The sequence below is a fragment of the Cibotium barometz genome, chromosome 64 (assembly GCF_041138505.1).
Source record: "Cibotium barometz isolate CiBa-2024 chromosome 64, ASM4113850v1, whole genome shotgun sequence".
In the NCBI taxonomy this organism is placed as follows: domain Eukaryota; kingdom Viridiplantae; phylum Streptophyta; class Polypodiopsida; order Cyatheales; family Cibotiaceae; genus Cibotium; species Cibotium barometz.
In genome coordinates, this window is record NC_141109.1 from 13,759,582 (window position 1) to 13,784,052 (window position 24,471).

The window sequence follows — 24,471 nt, forward strand, 5'->3', positions numbered from 1 at the left end:
CTCCTCCTCCTTGAACGGAAAGCGAAAGTAGTTATTTGGCAAATACTAGATATGGTCAACTGTAACCCCTCTAGGCCACCAATTAGATCTTACTCACCCTCTTTGGGGGGGGGGGGGGGGCGGGACCATGACATAGTTCGACCAAGGCACAAGACTGGTAAACCTATAGCCAATCTTTCACCAGATCAATGGGAAGAGAGACTAAGAGCTTACTTGCTCCATCTCGATTATCTTCTTGCTCAGCACATCGACTCTTCCTCCACCTTAAGGCCCAGCAGAAGCAGGTTTTCTCGAGCTCCTTGTCCTTGCACAGCATCATTAGGAGACTTCCAACCTCCTCCTCCTCCATGTATATGTTGTGTTTGGTGGAGCCGCACTTCTTGAAGTTGATTTTTGAGGATTCCACTATGTAGTTTCCCCAAAATGACAGTTTCTATCATCATTTGATGCAATTTTTTATGCAATTTTGGGTCGTCCTAACCTTGAAATTGTAATTATTATACATGATTATGGTAAGAACTAAGTTTGATTCCTAAATAGAGAAAGAGAAATTAAGATTAATTTTCACATATATGGGTCTAACCAAGTGGTGCTCAGGTACTTTTATGCTTTAATGGACACACCCTAAGAAAACCAACTGGAGCTCATTAAAGTGGTGAAGAAGATATGTATAGGGATAAGAATTTTGATTAGATGCAGGGGCTTGCCTATTCAATAGTGCAACCATTTATTATCACAAAATAGAGGTGATAGAGTGCAAGATTTACCACCTTCCATTGGAGCCAACAAAAACAAACAATTCAAAGGGAACTTACAAAAATTGACCCGCAAAGCGGTGTAATAGTTGGTGGTCCATGTTTACAAATTAATCATGGTGGAATTGGATAAACACGCAAGTGTTGTTTGAGAGATAAGAGTGGGTCTAGTTCACCAAGGCCTGCCATTATGTTTGTGTATGAAGTTGGCTCCACAATTTAGGGACAAAGTCAAAACATGAGGACCAAGTGGGTTCACAAGTGGAGGTAGCAACATTTCAAGTTATCATGCACTTGCCACACCTAAGAATGATTCTAAAATGTGTATTACTATATAGCTAAATCTTTAGTTAGAGGACTCACCTAGAATCAAGGAGCACATAATGTGCACTGCAAAGCTAGCTAAAATTTTAGAGAAATATGTTAACCACTTTGTGGTTTTGCACGCTTTACCATCTCTCGAATAAGCACACCTATCTTTTGTAATATGGTGTTGGAACATATAAAGAGGCCTTACTATAAGCTTAATATCATATAGGGAAAAGTCTAAGAACTTTGTTTATATACTTGCTTAAAACTAGTAATAGTGGTCGAACCATTTTTAAGTTTTGGCTATATATAAGTCAATTTTGACAATAAGAAACACACATTTATTCCCTTGCAATAGAATAGTTTTGATCTCTTCTCTTCTCTGGTTTTGCTTACTTGTGCTCTATAGAATCTTGCATGCTTGATGGTTGTTTACTATATTAAAGCCTTATTCTAGTTGCATATCTTGGAAGAGAAAATGCTTGGCCTTTTGCATGATTTTGAAGCCCACAAGAAATTAAGATCTTGTTGCATTAAGACAAGGAATAGCTTAGTATTTATGGTTAGAAGTGGAATCCACTCTAAAGACATAAGCTTTGAGCTGCATTTTAGGTGTGGAGGATGAGAGTGGGAAAGTTAATTTTTGTCCATGTAGCCTTAGATCTATCAATCAAACAACACAAATTATAGCAATTTTTGTCTCATACAACGTGAATATTTGGGCACTTGTCAAGTAAGGAATCATTTAATATGAGCTAGGAGAGCACCAAAATGGACAGTGGGACTAGTGGTCTTCTAGTCATCCAATCTTTTTTACAAGTCAACATCAAAATGAAGAGATTGAATTTGTGGTCCATGATTATTTTTATTATTAGGGAATAATTAATCTTAAATAAAACACAATGGCAGTGATATAGTAAAGGGTAGTGGAAATGGTAAAGTTATATTGGCACCTTCATCGTATGACCTACTTGGAGTTCATATATGGTGTGTCAAAAATACTCTCAATAGCTTCTTGGTCAAAGCACACCTTGTGTGATATAGATGTTTTTTTAAAGATGAGATTTTTATTAAGAGTTAGAAATTATGAACAAATCAACATAGTGATATAAATTTAGCAACTAGTGTGAGTGGTGCTAGCTAGAATGCTTGCACATATGTGCTTGTGGTTTCTTGTATATGTTTAAAATGTAGAGTAGTGTGTATGCAAGTCAAAGCATGCACAACACTAACAATTGCCACAAAGAAGTAAAGACGATACAAAGAAATGAGAAGAGACTACAATAAGAAAAATTGCACTTTCAAATAAAACATAATGTCAAAAGTAATTTCCTATCAAGTATTGATTTAAAAAATATCAAAAGCATGCACAACACTAACAATTGCCACAAAGAAGTAAAGACGATACAAAGAAATGAGAAGAGACTACAATAAGAAAAATTGCACTATCAAATAAAACATAATGTCAAAAGTAATTTCCTATCAAGTATTGATTTAAAAAATGTCAAAAGTGCACTTGTTAAAATTCCCAGAGTAATTGTCAACAGGAACAAGGTAGATGCTTTGACCATTAAACAAAGAAGAATCATCTCACAAACTCCTTGCACATAAACAAGTTAACTAATATCAGTTGTAATTAAAGTTGATCATTCTGACTATAGCTATTCTCTCAGAAAGTGCATGTGCGTGAGTGGGAGAAAAATGAAAAGACCATACACAAAATATGGTGAAAAGGTGGCACAAGTCTCCTCTCAAAACTATAATCTTAGAGGAATGTGCCATTACCCAGAGCACTTCCAAGGTTGAAACTGGCTAAGGAGGATCCTATAGAATATGGGCATGTTGCAAAAGCAACATACAACTTTACAATGTGATAATTATTGCCTTTTTTGAGTATCAAATCAAAACCACAAAGCCAAATAACATCGATGTCCAAATAGCAACACTATATCCCCATTTCTAGTTCTAGGTACCTTTGTGGTCAACACCTACACATTTACACAAGCAAGACATCAAGACATCAAGACTCTCTCTCTCTCTCTCAAAGTGATAGATAGATCGCCAAAACAGCCTTTAACCATTACACTCCAATGCCAATCACATGCCTGAGCCTCACAATCAATGACAAAAATAGACATAAAAACCATGCCTCACTATCCACCTTTTTTCACAACTTTTTCTATAAGAACGAGTTATCTAATTGGATGGGCGAACGACACGGATTGAACCCGCGCGTGTTTTTATTTAAAAAAAAACTCGACTTCATATTGTAATGATAACCATGACTAGTTCTATGCTCTATTCCTTCATGACCACTTTCTCTAGACCTCAAATCAAAATGCCTTTGTTCTTGGCAAAGTCTTAGGGACTTCACACATCTTGCCCCCCCCCCCCCCCCCCCCCCCCCCCCCCCCCAAAAAAAACAAGAGATCCTTCTATTAGTTAAGAAGGGACTTGCCTGGATGGCAGAAGTAAAAGAACAGGGGCGCTTCCTCCATGGCTGGCCACTCTCCAAGGAAGGCTACATTGCTAATACAAAAGTAGCAAGCCACACTAGGATCCACAAGGATTGTCTCATGCTATGAAACAGTGTCATCTTGAGGGTGGAGCAAACCAGCAGAGGGGGGCCCTTGCTGAAACCCTAAATGCCCAACCAACTGGGGCCTACTGCTGCCCCACAGGTCTTCAAGCTGCAAACAAATGTGACAGCATCTGGAGAGACATCCTCCAGCTGCATCTGATCTACACATTTGAGTGCTTCCTCGGCATGCCCATGTTCAGCATATCTTGTGTGATCAGTGCCGTCCACGAGAATGCATCTAGAAGGGAGCCACATTTGGCATACATATGGACCAAGGTCTGTTCCTTTCTAATCTCAGCATGTATTTCTTGGCCCTTTTCTGTGGCTCCTACACAAAGTGCTTTCTCATCTTGCCCATGTTCAGCATATCCTGTGACTAGTACAGTCCAGTCCACAAGACTATGTCTCAAAGTGAGCTTATCAAACACTTGTTGTGCTATGACAAGCAAAACCACATTTGGCATACAAATCAACATAGGTGTTGCCAACACCAAGGTTTCTTTCAAACAACACCTTCCTTTCAACCTCAGCATGTTTTTTTTCTCCCTTGTATGTGGCTCCTATGCTGCCACAAGCTTTCAATCTGCAAACGACGTGACGGCATTCGAGGGAGTAAGTTTCATTTGTTCTAAACACTGTTCAGCATATCATGCCGTTTCCCATGAGACAATGCTTGGAACTGGAAGTTTCTCAAACACTTGCTGTGCTTTGACAAACAAACCACATCAACAAAGGTGGTTGCAACAACAAGGTCTCTAACCCTCCCTTTCAACCTCAGCATGTATTTCTCTACCCTTGTTATGTGGCTCCTATTTTAGCTACAAGCTTTCAAGGTGCAAAAATATGTGACAGCATCTGGAGAGAGACCCTATTCAAAACACTTAAAAGAGCGCTTCCTCTCCATGCCCATGTTAAAAAATGCATTCCATGAAACCTCTCGAACTCGAAGTTCGTCAAACACTTCCACAGCTTGGCAAGCAAGCCACATTTTGTCATACATATCAACCAAGGTGGTGCCAACAAGGTCTATTTCCAACAATCCCTTTAATCTCGACATGTATTGCTTGGCCCTCGTTCATGGTGCCTATGCTGCCACATGCTTTTAAGCTGCAAATAAACATGATAGCTTTCCGGGAGACACCCTCAAGTTCCATCTATTCAGAACACTAAGTGCTTCCTCACCATGTCCATGTTCCTCATATCATGCAATTAGCATTGTCCACGAGACTGCATTTCAAATTGGAAGCTTGTCAAACACTCGTGCTTTGGCAAGCAAAGCCATATTTGGCATGCATATCAACCAAGGTATTCGCAGCGACGACGTCTCTTTCCAACAACTTTGGCAACTTACTTCAACCTAAAAAAGGACTCGGAATAAAAAGCATCTATGTGCGATGACTCTCAGATGCTGAGGAGGCTGGGTAAAACAAAACCCTACAATAAATCTAAACATGTTTATTGAGTAAAGTAAAAGGTTTGATTACTGAAGAGAGCAACGGTGCGTTGTGATGAAGCAGGGAGGTGATGCATGCTAATGCAAGTGGACTGGGTATGGACATTCAAGAGGCAAGCATGCTCTGACCACAGTCCACATATCGGGTAACGAGCACTCCAATACACCACATCAGGTGCGTAAATTTTAAATTTTCAAAGTGTTCCTGATAGAAATGGTAGAAATTCCTATCAATTTAAAAGTATACAAAGTGTTCTTGATGTGGTGTATTGGAGTGCTCATTACAAGTTATGCAGACTCTGGTCAGGGAATGCTTGTCTCTTAAATGTCCATACCCACCCCACTTGCATCAGCAGGCATAACCTCCCTGCTTCATCACAGCGCACCTTTGCTCTCTTCGGTAAGCAAACCCTCTATAAGCTTAGTAAACATGTTTAGATTTATTATAGGGTTTTGTTTACCCAATCTAGTTTTGTTTTGTTTCCACCATTTCTACCATTTTCAGAAGTGCAACTTTTACAATGGTAGAAATTGATTACCATTATCCAACACATGGCAATTAGTGACTCGTCAAGTGTGGATTAAAAAAATAAACGTACAATATATTCGTGGAAAATGATTACTGTGTACAATAGTCGTGGAAATAATTCCCACGGTCAAAGAAGTGATTTAAACTATCATAGAAATCACAATTAATAGTTGTAGAAGAGTAATTTTAAGATTTGATGCCAAAATTGGGGCTTCTCCCTTGCTCTAATGATTCTAAATTGCCCCTATTCATACTTTAAATTGAAAAAGCTATCGAATGAATTGAAAAATGCAATAAAAACAAATAACAGTAAGGACTAATTTTGATTATGCTGACTTTCCACAAAAGCGCACAAGCAATCATAAATTTCGCAAAATTAATGGTACCTTCTAAACATGTCATTAGTCATGTTCCTGATCATGACATCTGATTCCAGGCTCATGGGCCATCGCATCGGTTTGCCCATCCATAGTGATGAACACAAGGCCATGAGGTAAGTAACTTCCGACGATGACATCTGATTCCAGTCTCATGCAGACGCAAGGTAATGACATAACCTAAGGTCGAGGGTCGAATACAAAGTAACAGTTATGAAAGATACGTATCTGCACAAGCTAAATTTTGAAATGCTAGATGGCATAGCCTCAGACCCAAACAATGAGGTCAATGTGGAGGCTCAAACTATTCTTGAGCTTATGGAAGGGTGTAGTTCTTTGTTAAATAATATGATTGATCTAGGTCCATTTTTGTAACGTACATTTATAATTTAGTATTTATCATCAAGCTTTATGTTAGTGATCTTGATGTTCGAATAGCTCCTTATTTTTTTGTGTTGCATTTTCCCCTTTGAGCTTTGGATCATAACTTGCTATGTGAATAACCCAATCACACAGAGAGACTAAATTGATAAAACATAATACCATGTGCTCACCTCCCGTCATGGCATGTTTTGGATCATTCAAATAGCAAGTCACAACCCAAAGCACACAGAAAAAACGCAACACTAAGCCACCGTAAAAATAAAGGACCTAATCCAACGCCCAAAATACTGAACTAATGCCATCAAGACACTTGGCATTCAACACCTTGCATGGTACGGATGCTTTAAATTAAGAGAAACTATTGAAAATCAAACATTAGTTGTATTCAAGATGTAAGCCTTAGTGGTCATTAGTTTAGCATTTTGTGAAAAAGTTGCTCTTGTTTTACACACTGCGTAGGCAGCAGCCGCTCTCAAAAAGAAAAGAGCGAGTTGGGGACTGCTGTGCTGGCATTGCTACTCTGGGCCGTGCAATGCAACCGAGATTGGGTGCGTCCTTAAAGGAACCTAGTCCTCTGATAGCTCGAAGAACCAAAGATGTAAGGAGGTGCACACACAAGCCATAACCAGGTCCATTCAGCCCGGAGTCAGCAGCCTACAAAAAAGCAGCAGGCCTGAACATGGCAGCATCCCAGCAGCCAATCTGCTAGCCCACAGGCAACCACCAATCCCAAGCATACACGGCGGTTCCATTTGGTAAAGTCTGCATAAGTAGTAGTACCTAAGGTAATATAAACATAGGGACTGTGATCAAAACAACAGGGCAAGAATATTAAGGATGAAAATTTACAGATCACTTTCTTGGTTTCACGTTCGGATCAATATGCATGCACCCACTCAGCCCGATTAAACACAAATGTCAGTGTAAATAATCAAAGATCTCAAAATGTTTCCAAGCTACAGAGGCTCAGTCTTGACCCTGTCATCTTTTCAACTTGGAATCCTTCTTGTTACAAGCTGTATACAGGCAGAACACCACCATTAAAAAGCCATGCTCAAGTGGAATATGATGATAAGTTTAGCCTCATCATGTAGTGCAAAACCATTCCATAGTGAATCTTCTAAATGCTGCCACTATAGATCACCACCAGTCCCAACAACTCATGTTCAGTGTTACAAGTTAAACCAGAGAGGGTATAACAAGTGACACAACAGGGAAAAAGAGGATTCAATATGGAACATTCTTTGGTAGATTCCTTATGACATTATTTTTCATCCCCAGCTTTGTGCGCATGACCTCTGATTGAAACTAAGGAAGCTTCTTCGTTTCTTTGAAACTACTTATCATGTCAGGTGATTGACTTGTGGCCAAACCCATGCTTCGGTACCTGCAAAGTAACATTTGCAATTGTAAGATTGAGAGAGCTGTCTTGTCGGCTTAGCCTTTACATCTACGGTGAGATTCAAAAATTCTAGGGTGAATGGGCAACCTTGCAACCAATGCATTGATGAGGACACCATCTCTTTTGTCTGAAGGTCGAGGTCGCTGCTTGTAGTACCTCGCAAACTCACGAGAACCGAGGAACTTGATAAATTGCTTCTTTTCTGAATCATGCCTAACAATCAGCTCAGAGCCTCCTGTGCTCAGAGACACGGGCACAGCAATGGTCGCTTCAGCTGACACAATGTGAGAGCTTTCTCCTATAGAGTAACTGTTTAAGCTCAACCCAAAAAAGGACACATAAGTAAGCTTCTAAGCAATGATTCAACTCGCTCAAAAAACCAACATAGTTCATCAACTAAAGGCTGGTTACACAACACCAGCCTTCTTCTATAGAGTACCTGTTTCAGCTCAACCCAAAAAAAAAAGACACATAAGTATGCTTCTAAGCAATGATTCGACTGGCTCAAAGAACCAACATAGTTCATCAACTAAAGGCTGGTTACACACCAGATCCCTGTCACAGGAGCCCATCCAGGCTACTCACCGTCAGGATGGACAGACGCTTGTCCTAGTTCCTGAGATGGCACCAGGCAGAATGCTGTGTAACCAGCCTAATCGTGTGCGCTATTCAAGCCAAGATTGCTGCGCTGCTAGAAGATGCACATAACCACGCCACTAAACTCCAAGAAAAGCCAAAGAGGCTTGTTACCCAACCTGCTGCTGAAGTCATAAAAATCTTCCAGCTCCTCTATACCATTGTGTCCATCCCAAAGCTTGCAATGGCTTTTCGAGATCATATGCTTTCTCACTGCCTCCAAACTTTGGAACTGTTTGCCTCTCTCGTCACAGTAGAGACACATTAAACCCTTTGTAACCTGCAAGTCAAACCAGCAAACTCAATGTCTTACAAACAAACTTTCCTTCAGGTTTTCTTTTTCCTAGAAAAACTGATGCAAAAATTTGGGTGTCCATACCTTCAGGCCAAGATAGTTAAGCAATCCCCGAGGGTCTACCAAATATTCGGAATCTGGGATAAAGAAACCGTGCTGTTTATGCATGTGCTCCACACAGCCCTCTACGGTACCATCAGATGTCACATCACAGATGAAGCACTGGCTGGCATCCCAATCACCCATATCTTCATCCGACATTGCCTCCATGCTACCTTCCATGACATCCATGTTGCCTTCAGTGTCAGGGTTTTCATTATCTATCGCACCCTCCTCCCACTCATCACTACTGTCCTCTTCTATTGCCATCCTACCAAGCAATTGCTCAGTACTGTGGTCTCCATGCTGTGAAAACTGAGGTGAAGCGTTTTTGGATGACTTTTTTTCATGATCAGAATGTGCCGGCCGATTTGGGGCAGGGCGTGTAACAGTGATCTCATCTGCAGGAACATCCAGCTGGCCTGATGCCTTCTGAATGTGTAGCTTAGAAGAAAGATGCTGTGCATGAGCTTTACTACTGCGGTACTCTTTGTTGCAAAGAGAGCACTTATAAACTAATGGCTGCCCCCCTTCTGATTCTCTTTTTTCTGCTGCCAATGCCTCAAGTCTTAAGTTAAACAAGGCCTCAGTTATTCCAGGTACTCCAGCAACCTATTTAAAAGTAATTTCACGAGAAGGTACATACATATATAGTATAACTCTTTCAAAAATATGATCACTCGCTTTTTTTCTTTTTCTTTTTCTTGTTCTTTTTTTTTCTTTTTTTCTTTTTTTGGGGGGGGGGGGGGGGGGGGTGAGGGGGGGTAAGTTTTAAGTGAAAAGATAACACAAGCATAGTTGAGAGAAACATGGAAACAGAAACGGAAATTTTCAAGTGAAAAAATAACAAGAGCATACTCATAGTTGAGAGAAACATGGAAACGGAAACGGAAATTTCCTAGTGAAAAGATAACAAGAGCATACTCATAGTTGAGAGAAATGTGGAAATGGAAACGGAAATTTCCAAGAGGGAAAGGAAATGGAAACCAAAATGATACATCAGCAAGGATGGTTGAGGGAGGGGAGGGCACGGGAGGGCACGGGAGGAGAGGGAAGGCACTGAAATTTCATGGTTGTTTTCCCACTTATTCACCCTCTCCATTTGACCATCAGTCTTGGGATGGTACGCGGTGCTTGGTATCAACTTGGTTGCCATGATCTCAAACAAAGTTCTCCAAAATGAACTCATGAATTTGACATCCCAATCACACACAATTTGTTGTGGTACACCATGCAACTTGAAACTGTTAGAAATTGTGCATCTCAGTGTTATGGGGCTTTCCCTAATTTATGGGCTTTTATCTATTTTCTCCTTATTTAGTAGGTCATGAGGCTATCGGCCACTATATATAAGGCAGCTCCTCATTATCACTTCATGTAATCCAATCCAAGCACAGTGCAACACTTTCCTTGCTGGCTATTGCCACTGTAAAGCTTCATGCTATTATAAAAGGTGATCTTGTCTGCAAGCTCTCTATGTCCTTTGCTCCCTCTCTCTTGTATTGTCTATGCTTCCGCCAGTGCATACTCCAACATGGTATCAGTCGCTTAGGTACCCGGCTGCACTCTTCTTTGCGATTGTGAACCTTCCCTCTGCAACGTTTTCTGGAGATCCAAATAGTGGCTGCGTTTTTCTCAACATAGCTGCATTTTTTGCTCTTGGCACTCTTCTTCATCAGCGTTTCACTTCCCCGGGCTGCCCTGGTGCTGCTACTTTGTGCCAAGCGTCGTCAACAAGCTTCTTGGAGCTGTTTTTCAGCGTTTGATTGCGGTGAAAGAGCTGTTTTCTCGATCTAGGTTGAAAACCATAAATAAGCATGAAAGGACTAAAACCTGTACTCGTATGCTTAGTACTGTTATATGCAAATTCTAACATAGGAAGATAATCCTCCCATGAACTCTGTCTTTTGGATACATATGCTCGAAGCATATCCTCCAAAATCTGATTCACTCTTTCAGTCTGGCCATCAGATTGAGGATGATCTGAGGAACTCAAATTCAAAATTGTTTCCAACTTCTCAAAAACAAGTTTCCAAAAATCACTCGTAAACTCCCTATCACTGACTATGTCTTGCGGTAACCCATACAGTCTAAACAATTGCTCGATAAACTACTGTGCTAATTGCGTAGCTGTAATAGTCTTCCGGGTCGATAAAAATCTAGCCATTTTTGTCAAGCGGTCTACCACAACCCAAATAGAATCGTGGCCTTGATGTGTTTTCGGCAATCCAGTAATAAAATCCATGGAAATACTTTCCCATTTATTACCTGGGATTTGCAAAGGATGCAACAACCCAGCTTGTCTAAAGCGTTCAGCTTTATTTGCTTGACAAACTTGATACTTGAGAACATAATCTTCTACATACCCTTTCATCTTTGGCCAATAAAAAGTGTGTTTCACTAACGATAGCGTCCTGTGTACCCCAGGGTGTCCAGCAGAAGGGGCGTCGTGACACTCCTTAAGAATCTTGGACCTAATGTCTGGGATCTGTGGCACACAAATTTTGTCATTACGGAGTAGTAAACCATTCCGTATCATCCACTGGCCTCCTGCAGCCTGAATGGTAGACTGCTCAGTCATTGAGTCTTGGTCAATCAATGAGCTTCCGTCCTGGATCTTCTGCCAAAATGGACCAAAATAACTATTAGTCCTGCAAAGCCCTCTCAATGACTGAAATAAGTCAGTAGAAATCTCAGTGAACGACAAAGTATTCACCTCTCTAATTCAACTAGCAACACTTTTCATAGACCCTTTTTAATAACGAATCTCAAAATCAAAATCTTGCATTAACTCAGCCCACGGCTTTCCTTCCTCTCAAATCATCCGCATCACACACATACTTGATTGACTGATGATCAGTCAATACCACAAACTTGGAGCCATGTAAATAATGTCTCCAAACCTTGAGAGCATGAATCACAGCATAAAGCTCCTTCTCAAGGGTTGACCAACGAGATTGATGTCGTCTAGCTTTTTACTTTCAAAAGCAATAGGTCTACCATCTTGAAATAAAGCAGCCCCGATGGCATAGTCACTAGCATCAGTTTCAAGAATCGGGTAAGGCTAAGATAGGTGCTTCCTTGACTTTATCTTTCAAAAGTCTGAAGGCCATATCCAAATCGTTATTCCAAGTGATAGGCTGATTTGACTTACGTCCACGACCTTTCAATAAGTCGATCATCGGTAGTGTGAGCTGAGAGTACTCCCGCACAGATTTTCGAAGAAAAACAACAAAACCGAGAAAAGAACGAAGTTGTTTCACTATTCGCGGTATAGGCCAGTCCACAACCTTCTGAACTCGATCATAGTCAATGCTCAATCCATCTTTAGTGATCTTGTGTCCCAAGTAAATGATGTCTATCATAAAAAACTCACATTTAATTAATTTAGCATATAGTCGATTCTGTCTTAAAATAGATAAGACAATCGTGAGGTGTCTAACATGATCCTCAAGAGTACGACTATATATCAAAATATCATCCAGGAACACCACCACAAATTTCCCCAAATGTTCACGAAAAAGATCGTTCATCATTTGCTGGAAAGTGGCTGGAGCATTGGTTAACCCAAAAGGTAATAAGAGAAACTCGTAATGGCCATACCTAGTCCGAAAGGCGGTTCTTTCGACATGCCTTTCATGAATACGTATCTAGTGATAGCCAGTACGTAAATCTATCTTCGTGAAATATTTCGCTCTTGCTAACCGGTCAATCAGGTCATCTGATCTAGGGAGAGAATAACGGTTCTTAATTGTCAGCTTGTTCAATCTCTTGTAATCTATACACATTCTCCAGGTGTTGTCCTTCTTTCTCCTACGCAACACAGGTACACCCCAAGGTGATTTACTTGGACGGATCTGGCCCATCCTCAAATAATCTTCGAGTTGTTTAGCCAACTCATCTTTCTCAGCTTGGCTCATCCTGTAAGGTGGAATACTGACAGGATGAGCACCAGGGGTCAAGTCAATACGATGATCTACTATCCTTTCAGGTGGTAAACCCGATGGCAGTTCCTTAGGAAATACATCTTGAAATGAATCAAGTATCTTTTGTAGTTCTTTGCAATCCATGGAAGGTATAAGAAATAAAGAAAGTGGAATCAATACATAATGAAAAGCGGTATACAAAGAAGAATCCATTATATTTCCAAAATCAACTGTATTTACAAGAGGTCCCTGAGAGGGATGTATACAATCACCTAAAATACTATAGGGGGTATTCCTATGCTGAAAAGAAAAAATATGACTAGACCAATCTATCTGGACTTGAAGAGTCTTAAACCACTCAATCCCTAATAACAAGTCTATATGTCCCAGGTGCATAACATAGCATTCCAGAGTATCTTTGTAGTCCGGAATCCGGATTGGTAGCATCTCCACCTTTCGATCCCATACTTGCCTTCCCGCAAGCACATAGGTATGATCGCTGGGTGTCGTATCAAGACCCAATTTCTGCACAAGTTTGTAGTTAAAGTTGTGTGAGCTGCCAGGATCTAGAAGAATGTGGATTCTGTGACCATTCACTTTTCCATAAACTCGAAGAAGATCATGCAAGCCACAAACTTTAGAATTGAACAGACAATCAGAAAATGTACTAGAAAGTACAGTAATTGACGTACCTATCAAAGACAACTGGTTAGCTACCTTTGGCTTGGGTCCTGCGTTGGTCTTTGCACCCTTTTGCTTCGGACACTCGTTACGCATGTGTCCTTTTTCTTCGCAGATAAAACAACGTCCCTTCTTCTTGAGCTTCAAAGCCTTAAGGAGTCGTTTCTTCTTCGTTGGTGTCGAACTTGAATTCTTCGAAGGTTGGTCCGAAGACTTTTCTTCAGTCGTGTTAGCCATTGGTGCAGAGAACTTCCTTTCATGCTTGTTCCCCTGCTCGATAACAGGTTTAGACTTGGAAGAGACCATTGTATCATCATAGATACGAGCTGAATGAATGGCTTCGTCCAAAGTTTTGCATTTGTTATTTTTAGCCTGTAAACGGTATGAGTCGGGTAAACCAGCTTTGCAGAACCCCAAAAGAGTAGTGGGATCCATCTTTGTAGCTTTCATCTACGAGTCCCTAAACTTCTGGAGGTAGACCTCGTAAGTGAGGTGCTGCGAGATCATGGTCAAAGCAGTAAACTGGGCAACATCATAATCATCCTCTTTCTTGAGGAATTCCTTCTTGAAGACGTCTTCGAATTATGCCCAAGTCGTTGGCTTAGGGTTGAGTTCCTTCCACCAAAGCAAAGCTTTGTCAGAGAGAAAACCTGCTGCTAACTCGATCTTTTTTCCATCTTTATATGGATGAAACTGAAAATGAACCTGCCACTTATGTAGCCATGTGTCCACGATCTCCTTGGTACGCTGCTTTTGCTCGCCCCCGAACGGTTCCGGAGTAATGTTGGGGACTAAAGCAGAGGCCAAGGTATCCATAACCGAAAAAGTAGATAGAGTAGTGGTCAAGAGAGAGATGGAATTCTGCAAGGCTTGCATCTGGGTGGCGATTTGTGTCTGACGTTCCGAAGAAGAAGCTTCGAGAGCTACTTTGAACTCTTGGAACTCAGATTTGGACACATAAGATCGGCATCAGTATCTTCCGTAGCCTGCAAGCCTTCGCGTTCGACAAGGGGCTCCAACTCGGATTCTTAGGTTGACATCGTGAAGAGGGCAAGTGGAGAGAAAATTCGATCTTGCACAAGATCCAAATCGGCGTTCGATTGCTTTTACTATTTTTTTTTCTCTCCCCTCCTGGATTTATCGCCGCCGGCCTGCCATGCTGCCGTCGTCTGCCTGGCTGCCATCGCATCATGCATGCTCTGCTGCCGGGTGTGCACAGCCGCCTGCGCCAGCCTGCCTGCGTAGGAGTGGCCCTTGCATGGGCCTGGGCACATGCCGGCGTAGGCATGGTCGCCTACCTACGCCAGCTTGTACGCCTGCGTCTTCAGCCTATACGCTTGCGCCTGCAGCACGCGACCAGCAGCACACCCGACTGCGCATACAACGGCAAACTTCTCTCTCTCTCTCTCTCTCTCTCTCTCTCTCTCTCTCTTTCTAAAAGAAAAAAAACAGTCAACATGCTTTTTCTTATTTCTCTCTTCAAACTATTCACACAGTTGAAGAACATACAGCCCTACTTCTTGCTAAGCAAACAACCCTACTAACCACCTACACCCTCATCACGGGTTTCTTTGATGAAAAAAGCACATACTAATCTGAAAAACAGAAGTATGCATAGACAAAAAACAGCTAGCTTCTTGAACTCATACCTTTTCTTCGACCTCATCTTCTCTACCTACCGACTTGCTCGTTCACGAGGCACGCTCTGATACCACTGTCAAACCCCAAGAATCTCTCCGTATAACGCTCTTGGTACGAGACTCAAAACCTGCAAACAAACAAACAAACAAGAAGGGGCTGCAGGCGTGACTCACCACCCAACCATGACAGCCGTGGGCAAGCCCACACACTTGGTTGTCCCCACCGAGCCACGAGCTGAGCTAACTAGGTTGACGTACCGACCATCCTCTACCTCACGACGTCCCATACCGCCACGAAGCTACCCTCGCGGGCCTCGAGACTGCTGCCAACCTCGACTGCGTAAAGCAGGTGCACGTCTACACTAGATCCAGGCTCCAGACCATAGAGCTCTCACATATCACGCGAGACTCTATACGACTAATGACTAACCTTGGCCACCCTTTTATAGACTCTTGGCCGGTCATCGAGCGTCCACACTTGGGTGCCTGCCCGTCCATACTTGTGTGCCCGCCCTTTAGTCTATCCCTAACTCAGCTCGTCAATCAACCTGCCTAGCTCCAAGCTTCCCCAACCTCGAAGCTAGTCTTGTGTGCGTGTAGCACATGGTAGATACACACTATGCACATGACAATCATTGAGGTCTTCTATGACTCGGCCTGGCACACATATGCTTGTGTATGAATGCCAGTGCAGCATAACTGCTTGTAGTAAGACACTGGGGATTGGGGAGTGAGGTTTTTCACAACAAAAGCTGTGGAATCAACCCCGACTTCGACAAAACAGTTTGCAAAATGTTTTCATTGCATGGATGTCATTGGAAATCTGGCATGTGATGCCCATAAAGCTTGTATGTTGGAAAATCCTTGATAATACAATCATATTACAAGGGGTGTCAGCCCTTTCCGACCCTATTACAGCGTTATATAATTTCAACATTGCTACTCTTTGGTTGTCATTTCATCTTGTTCAATAGTATTAATAGTTTAAGTGTGTGTCAAGCTTGTGCTCAACCCTTTTTGGAGCAATTACAACAATACATAGTTCAAAGCCAAAAACAAAAAAAACATCAATAGTCCAAAGAATGAAAGAGGTAAATAGTCAATGTTCTAAGTCATAAAAGTAGTAATCTAACTACAAGAAACATAATCTAGTTTGCGCTTTCGAGAGCACTCAACTAAGAGCAATGTATCATTTCCAACAACATAAGATGGTGATGCATCTCCATCACATTGAGCAAGTAATGTAAGATATCCTTTTCTCTTTAAAAAATATTTTGTGGATCTACACACAAGCACATAAGTATGAATAAAAAGACATTAACAAAAACATTAAGGAACATACGTGATGATTAACCTTACCACAAACAAAAGACAACTTTGTCGAAGGTGCAACAAGCCCAAAGCTCATATATGAGCTATGTCCCAAAGCTCATATATGAGCTATGTCAAATCCAATCGTACGGAGTTGAGCACCGCTCAAAAGAGACAACACAAGTCTCACAATCACCAACACTCCTAGAAACGAACCCTTTTCTAACTAAATAGACACCATACTCAACCTCAAGAACCACCACCCCATGCAAGTGAATGGCTATAAACTACATGTAATGCTCTCAAAACATCTCCCAACAAGCTCTCCATGATAGTAAATGTACAAGGGTCGTGACAGTCTCCAGAGCAACGATCAAGATGTAGACGGTAAATCATGCAAAAAGGTACAGCATTAAAATGACGGTGTGATGAATGAGATTAATGGGTACTTAGACCCACGTTTTATGTGTCAGTATCAGAATCATGACAGCAAATTTATAAATATGATTTACATGATGAAAAGTCTGATGTCCAAAGATTACAGGGTCATCTTCCCCTATAAAATAATGTCATGTTTCGAGATAATGACGATTTATGGAGTATAATCGACATAGACAGTAACTCATAAGCCAATGAGGTGATAGCTCAAGGGGTGAAGGTGTTTGCCTAGGACCAAGAGGTCATGGGTTCAAAACCCCCTTGGTACTTCCTCGACGGCATCACCTATGGGCAGATAATTAAGCACCTATAGGCGAGCATCTACGAGCGGTGGAAAATTCATAACTTCAGGAGGATCTTGGGCCTAAGGCCAATCGGGAAAAAAAAAAGTAACAGAAAACCTACTCTTAGTGAGTGGTTCACACGCAATGAGTTGCACGATGATCCAAAAGATTTGCTTTACAACCACTTCCTATGCAAGTAGGTTTGAAACGCAAGTATTAAGAAATACACTAGAAGAAAGTTAGGCAACCGCACTGTCGTCTTGGTTGTGTGCACACATGTGATCACATTATGACATGAGTTTTAAGGTTTAAGAAAATAGAAGGCAAATAAAGTGATATCAGTTTATGTAATGGAATTTTTCTTATACACTCGTGTTATCCTGAAACACTTCGTTTAGTGGAAAACAGCAGCCCAAAATGTTTCCTCATTTGGCTAACACAACCAACCGTTTCGAGATCACCGAAACGTTTCGGTGACGGAAACGCATTTCGTCCCCCTACCTATCTCGAAACGCATGTCGGCCCTCCAGATTAGCCATTTCTACCCATTTGACGTAACTATGAACAAGAGCCCACCATGGTAACATGACAATCAAAACAAAAATAAATTTCGTTTACATTTACAATCATGCTTATTTATTGTTTTAGGAGGCTTGAAAAAACCTCTCTCTCTCTCTCTCTCTCTCTCTCTCTCTCTCTCTCTCTCTCTCAGCTTGAAAAGATTCTCCAGTGGCATAGGGACACTCCCCCACCAGTAGTGGACATGGTGAGCCTCTCAACTGTCATAGACTCCTCTATGATGTAGGTTCTAGATGGATGAGAATGATACCCCACACACATGAGCTCTCCCCCCCCCCCCCCCCCCCCCCTGATGTGGAGATGTATTCACACATGTATCCACATACTTATTATGATGCTGAATATGATGATGTTGATGACGACGACGACAACAATGAGAATGATAATGATGTTGATGATCATGATGGATAGTCTTTTTAGTTTCTTTTTTTCCATGGCTGAATATTACATCGAACCCTTGCACTACTTTTGGTCTCATAGACACATTGGGTCCTTTGAAAACAACAATAAAACTCTCTCTCTCTCTGTCTCTCTCTCTCTCCAATCCAAATCAAAGACAGGTTCTTGTAATAGAGAAAGTCATCTCTGGTTTATAAAAACAAAAACCAACCGCTAAATTGATTTTAAAAAATCACCAGTGGAACTTTTTAAAAATGCTAAATCTAATGAAAGGACAGGAATGGAGAATTGGAAATGTTGTCAATGAAATTCTTCTTTCTTTCTTTTTTAACCAAAGAGAAACTTGCCTTTTTCGAGCACGGGAAAATTGTTAAATAAAGAGAGAGAATGGATCAACAAGTAGGGAAGGGTACCTTTCTTCTGAGGTTGTATTCGTGCCAGTCGGAATGGTAGTGGTTCTTCTGCGCGGTCTCATCAGAGAACTCTGTATTGCAGGCATTACAGACCAAGCCTCCTCGCATGGCTGTGAATTAGGGATTCTGACAAATTTAGGGTTTCTGGTAAATTTAGGGTTTCCGATACAGAAATACAGAAGATCTGCAATAAACCAGGGTTTCGTATGTGCAGAAATTCCAAGATGTTCGATGGAAAACGCAAGAGAGCTGCCGGTGAGCTTGATATAAATTCAGGGCTTTGGTGGAAGAGTGGCAGAGGTAATGCACCACAATAAACCGCCTCCAGGAAGCTACTTTAGGGTGCCGACTTTGATTTAGAAGTCCATTACTCCACGTTGCCTTCTTGGCCACGTCAGCAGCATCTTTTTGCATGACGTGGCCCATCTATTGACCCCGGCCCTCAGGGAAGCGTGTGAGCTCGATTCGAACTCGTGTAGGGGAGGCTGATGAAAAACAGGTAGAGGGGGAGGAGACACACACACAGGGGCAAACCCTAATGTATATTGTAAACCCTAACCATAGAGGGAAGCCATCTCCCTTCTCACACAATGCATAAAGCCATAATCCATAATACACAACACACACTATGTGTTGTGTCCACACTCAGCTAACCCTAGCTAATGTCCACACACTATGACCAGTTGGACGCGGTCATTTATGTCTCACACATGCTGCTACCTAACATGCCAGCACACAGCACACAGCTGGCACACGCTAACATCGAGCTTGAATCTCAACAGCCCCTCTCAAGCTCATGATGTACTGCCATAGATGAAGATGTAGATGAGCTTGGGCTATCAAAGCTCTCAACACTCCCCCTCAAGCTCATCCCACGTACTCCCAACATAGTACGGAAGTACTCAAACTTCTCCCTACTAAGTGGCTTTGTAAAGATGTCAGCCACCACCTGCTCTTCAGTCTTCACATACTGCAGATCCACTGTACCATCCAACACTTTCTCTCTGACAAAATGATAGTGGACCTCTATGTGTTTGGTCCGCGCATGAAAAACTGGATTCTTGGCCAACTGTATGCTGCTCATGTTGTCACACTGAATGGCAACCTTGCCATCAATAGGCTCACCTAAATCAGCCAAGAGATTCTTTAACCATACTCCTTCACATGTAGCAATGGCTGCACCCCTATATTCAGCCTTTGTACTAGATAAAGCAACAGTAGCTTGCTTCTTGCTACTCCAACTCACCACTACACTTCCAAATGAAAAGGCATAACCACTAGTAGACCTCCTGTCATACGAGCTACCTGCCTAATCTGCGTCTGTGTAGCCATGTACATCCAAGTCTTTACCATGCTCATAAAGAAGACCATAATGTGCAGTGGTCTTTACATATCGCATAATGCGTCTCACTGCATCCAAATGAGGTTTTCTGGGACTCGACATAAATTGGCTTACTAGCCCCACAGCATAACTGAGATCCGGGCGTGTGATAGTCATGTAAATAAGGCTTCCAACCATCTTTCTATACATAGATGGATCATCCAACTCTTCACCAAAATCAGCCCGCACCTTCACATTCTGTTCCAAAGGTGTACTCAATCATTGGCTTATACCCTGTCATCCCATATTTTGCCAACATATCTAATGCATATTGGCGTTGCACTAACCATGTACCTGCATGGTCTTTGATCACTTCAATTCCAAGAAAATATCTCAATTCACCCAAGTCTTTCATGTCAAACTACCCACTCAATGCCTTCTTCACATGCATAACATGTGTAGCATGATCTCCTGTGACAATCAAGTCATCCACATAGATGACAATCCCATGATTTGTTTTCTTCACATAGAGTGAAGAATCTGCTATAGAAACCCGAAATCCAAGGGAGATAAGATATTGGCTTATCTTGCTTCAAACCATATAATGCTTTCTTTAATCTGCATACATGAGTGGGATACCTTGGGTGTACATATCCTTCTGGCTGTGCCATATAAACTTCTTCTTGTAGATCACCATTTAGAAATGCATTTTTCACATACATTTGATGCATTTCCCACTGCAGCCATAGCAATGACTGCCCTCACTATTCCCATCTTTGCAACTGGACTAAATGTTTCATCATAGTCCAAGCCTCGGGTTTGTGCATAACCCTTAGCTACCAATCTTGCTTTATGGCGTTCAATGGAACCATCTCACTTGCATTTCACTTTGTAAACCCATTTGCAAACAATGACATTTTTGCCTTGTGGTGGTAAGGCAACCAAATCCCATGTTTCATTATGAACCAATGCGTCCATCTCAAAACATCCATTGCCTTCTCCCATACATGCTTCCCAATAGCTTCTGTATAGCATGTAGGTTCCACATGCTTCACCAAAGAGGTCATATATGCGTAATGCATAGCAAAATCACGATATGTCAACCTGTCAACTGGATACTGACCCTTTGGGATCTCCACAATACATGCGGATCACTCTGAACACCTGTCACTCTAGCATGTAGAGACACATATCTATCCTGCCTTGCACCAGGTGTGCGTAAAACTGGTATGCCAAGTTCCTCATCCAAACTCTCTAAACTTGACGACTCACAACCTGTAATACCAATTCCTTCAACCTTCTTTTTCCCTTTATCCACAGCACTACTCCCAGTGCTCACACTCTCATGCCTCAAGCGTCCTGACCATGGACGTATAGTGCTACACTCAGACTCTGCTGGCCCAGACATAGAAATAGAACTTGCTTGTGGTGGCAAGTTCACATGCACATCAACATCAAGAGAATCAATGACACCCTCATCCTTTGCTTTGTACCAACTAGCAAGTTCATCAAACACCACATCTCGTGAGATGACCACTTGCCTAGTATGCGGATTGTAACATTTACATGCCTTGCGATCCTGTGCATATCCAACAAACACACACTTTTCTGCCTTAGGATCCAACTTCCTCCTTCTCTCGTCAGTCACATATACATAAGCTATGCAACCAAACACTTTGAGGTGTCCAATGTCTGGCCTAAAACCTGTAAGCTGTATCTTTGGCGTACTTCCATGTATGGTTGTTATGGGTGTCTTATTAAGTATTACACTGCGATGGCACATGCTTCTGGCCAATAATAGTCTGGCATGCTCTTTTCATTGAGCATCGCCCTAGCCACTTCGCAAATGACTCTATTCTTCCTCTCAGCAACACTATTTTGCTGAGGTCCATACCTACAACAAGTTAACTGCCTTCTTATGCTATGCTTTCTCAAGAAATGCTCAAAAGCATGTGAGGTGTATTCACCACCTCCATCTGTCCTCAAACATTTTATCCAAGAGCCATATTGCTTCTCTGCAAAAGCTTTGAAGTCCATAAACTTTCCCAACACTTCACTTTTCTCTCTTAGAAAGTGAATCCAAGTCATTCTGCTGAAATCATCAATGAATGTCACATAATATAAGCTGCCTTTAATGGATGGGTTTTGTGCAGGACCACATACATCGCTATGAACTATTTCAAGTGGCCTGCTACTCATGTTGCCTTCTCTAGGAAACGGCAACCTCGCCTGCTTTCCAAACTGACAGGCATCACAAACATGCATATTCCCATCATACTTGAATCTAGGCAACCCACTAACAATGCCTCTTGCCTGCATGTTCTTTAACCTTTGTATATTCACATGCCCAATCCTTTTATGCCACATGTCAATGTCCTATACCACATTTCGGCTTTTAGAGAACATGGCTGATTTCAACTCAGGAATCCCAGCATCCAACTTAAAAAACCTGCCTTCTTTCTTGCCTTTGGCAATGACTCTACATCCATTTTTGAAATCCTCAACGAAGCAACCATGCTCGTTGAAACGAGCCTGTAAACCCTGTTCCACCATTTGTCCAACTGAGGCCAAACTTTTTGTAATAGAAGGCACATACAAGACATCTGCCACCATAGACTTTGTTTCACCATTGTGCATAACCAATGGTACACTTCCAATATGTGTGATAGCATGTTGGGTATCATCTCTTGTTTCCACATAGCCTTTCACATCCATAGGCTTCATATGCTCAAACCATTCGCCATGACAAGTCATATGGTTTGATGCTCTAGAGTCCATATACCAAGTGTCATCACTTTCAGCATTTGTCTTCATAGATCCTACAACATGTTTCATGGCAAACAAGTGATTTGCGATGCCATCATTACTCCTTGATGCATAATTTCCACCATGTTGTGCATAATGTCCACCATGTTGTGCTCTACTCGCTCTCAAATCATTTTGTTTGCGGAAACAATCACGTGCCATATGACCAAATTTCCCACAGTAATGGCATTCCACATTTTGCATAGATGTTTGTTGGCCTTGCCAACGTCCTCTACCACCAGGATTACCTCTGCCTCTCTGAGGTGTATATCCACGACCACCTCTAGCACCATATGTAGGCTGAAAATTATGTTGTGGTGACCTGTCCTGCCATCCACGACCATTACCTCCCCCTGCCTCTAAATCCTCTTTGTGAATAGAAAGCCTGATTTCTGCCATTATCATCATGGCTAGTAGATGCATCATGAAAAGAATCACTGAGTTTGATCTCCTCAACAAGCAAGAGTGAAACCAACTCATCAAAATCTGGTAGACCTGTACTCCGAACCGAGATGGATGTATCAAAAGACTTATACTCCTTGCCAAGACCATGCAAGGTAATGTCTACCAAATCATCATTAGGCATGGGGGCATTGATTGTTGCCAATGCATCTGCATACTTCTTTATCTCTTGTACATAATCATGGATGCTCCTTCCTTTCCGTTTCACATTATGAATCTGTTGTCGCTCGCAATTGAGACTTGCGAGCACTAGTGTCTGTATCAAACAGCTTTACCAATGTATCTCGTGCATCCTTGGGATTCTCAGCATCATGTATATGTATGAGTATAGCATCTGAGATACATATAGACAGATAATGCAAAACTTTGTATACTCTTTCTAACCATTGCTTATGAGCTACAGCCTGTTGCTGCTGTGTAGGTTGTCGGGGTAGTTGTGGCTCTGGCTTCGCACCTGTAATAAGATTCCAAAAACCTTTTCCCTTCAGAAAACTTTTAATCCTGTACTTCCATGCCTGGAAGTTCTTCCTATCCAAATTTTCACCCACAATTTGTACTGGATTGTCTGACATATTTGCTCAATGCAAATGTACCTTTTGCACATGTCCAAATCTATAAACGAGCCTTCCTCAGCTGCTCAACCACACTCTAATAAGTGTTCCAGATACTCCAAAGTACTCAACAAACTTCACTTTTGATGTAGAAAATCAAACTGATTGCATCCAAAAATGAACTGGCATACGCAGTCCAAAATACCCTGTTTTGGTGCACTTTCCAAGGCTTCAAATTGCAATGGATAACTTGCATTGACACCTAAACAAGCTCAATGTTGCATATCAACACCAACCAAGGTGTGTACATATACCAATTTTGTCAACCTCCTTCTTTGTTTTGAGAAAAACGAGTAAAACCAGTAGTAGAATTGCTCTAATTTCTTCAATACTTGTCCAAATTAGGAGACCAGGCATTCATTAGCTTAGCAATGATGTCCACTAACTCCATGTAAAAGGAATTAGACCAATTGTTTAAGATGAGAGAGTAATTAGCCGATTAATCACACTCTGTTTCACTCTGTGTTGTGTCCACACTCAGCTAACCCTAGCTAATGTCCACACACTATGACCAGCTGGACGCGGTCATTTATGTCACACATGCTGCTACCTAACATGCCAGCACATAGCACAACTGGCAAACGCTAACATCGAGCTTGAATCTCAACAGAGGCCAGGGGTGGTGCCAGGTGAGTGAAAAAATGCACCTCAAGCATTTATTCAACGCTTTTCTGTAGTTCGTTCCCACATTGATTGGTTGCACTAAGCATGACATAGTGGCTAGGTTTTACACACATTTCTCAAACTATGCTAAAATCGGCCAAGTTTGATTTCGGATCGT

The 24,471-nt window shown here is 41.7% G+C and overlaps 1 protein-coding gene across 1 annotated transcript; it reads right to left on the bottom strand.

The window, feature by feature from the left end:
* Nucleotides 1-7,199: 7,199 nt before the first annotated feature.
* On the bottom strand, nt 7,200-18,807 carry LOC147603344 (cytoplasmic 60S subunit biogenesis factor REI1 homolog 2-like). Its single transcript, XM_086796509.1, has 5 exons — nt 18,492-18,807; nt 8,806-9,432; nt 8,546-8,706; nt 7,878-8,099; nt 7,200-7,775 (listed from the first exon to the last, which is right to left on the bottom strand). The coding sequence occupies exons 1-5, from the start codon at nt 18,597-18,599 to the stop codon at nt 7,697-7,699; spliced, it is 1,197 nt and encodes a 398-aa protein (XP_086652635.1). The 5' UTR covers nt 18,600-18,807; the 3' UTR covers nt 7,200-7,696.
* Between the last annotated feature and the right edge of the window lie 5,664 nt (nt 18,808-24,471).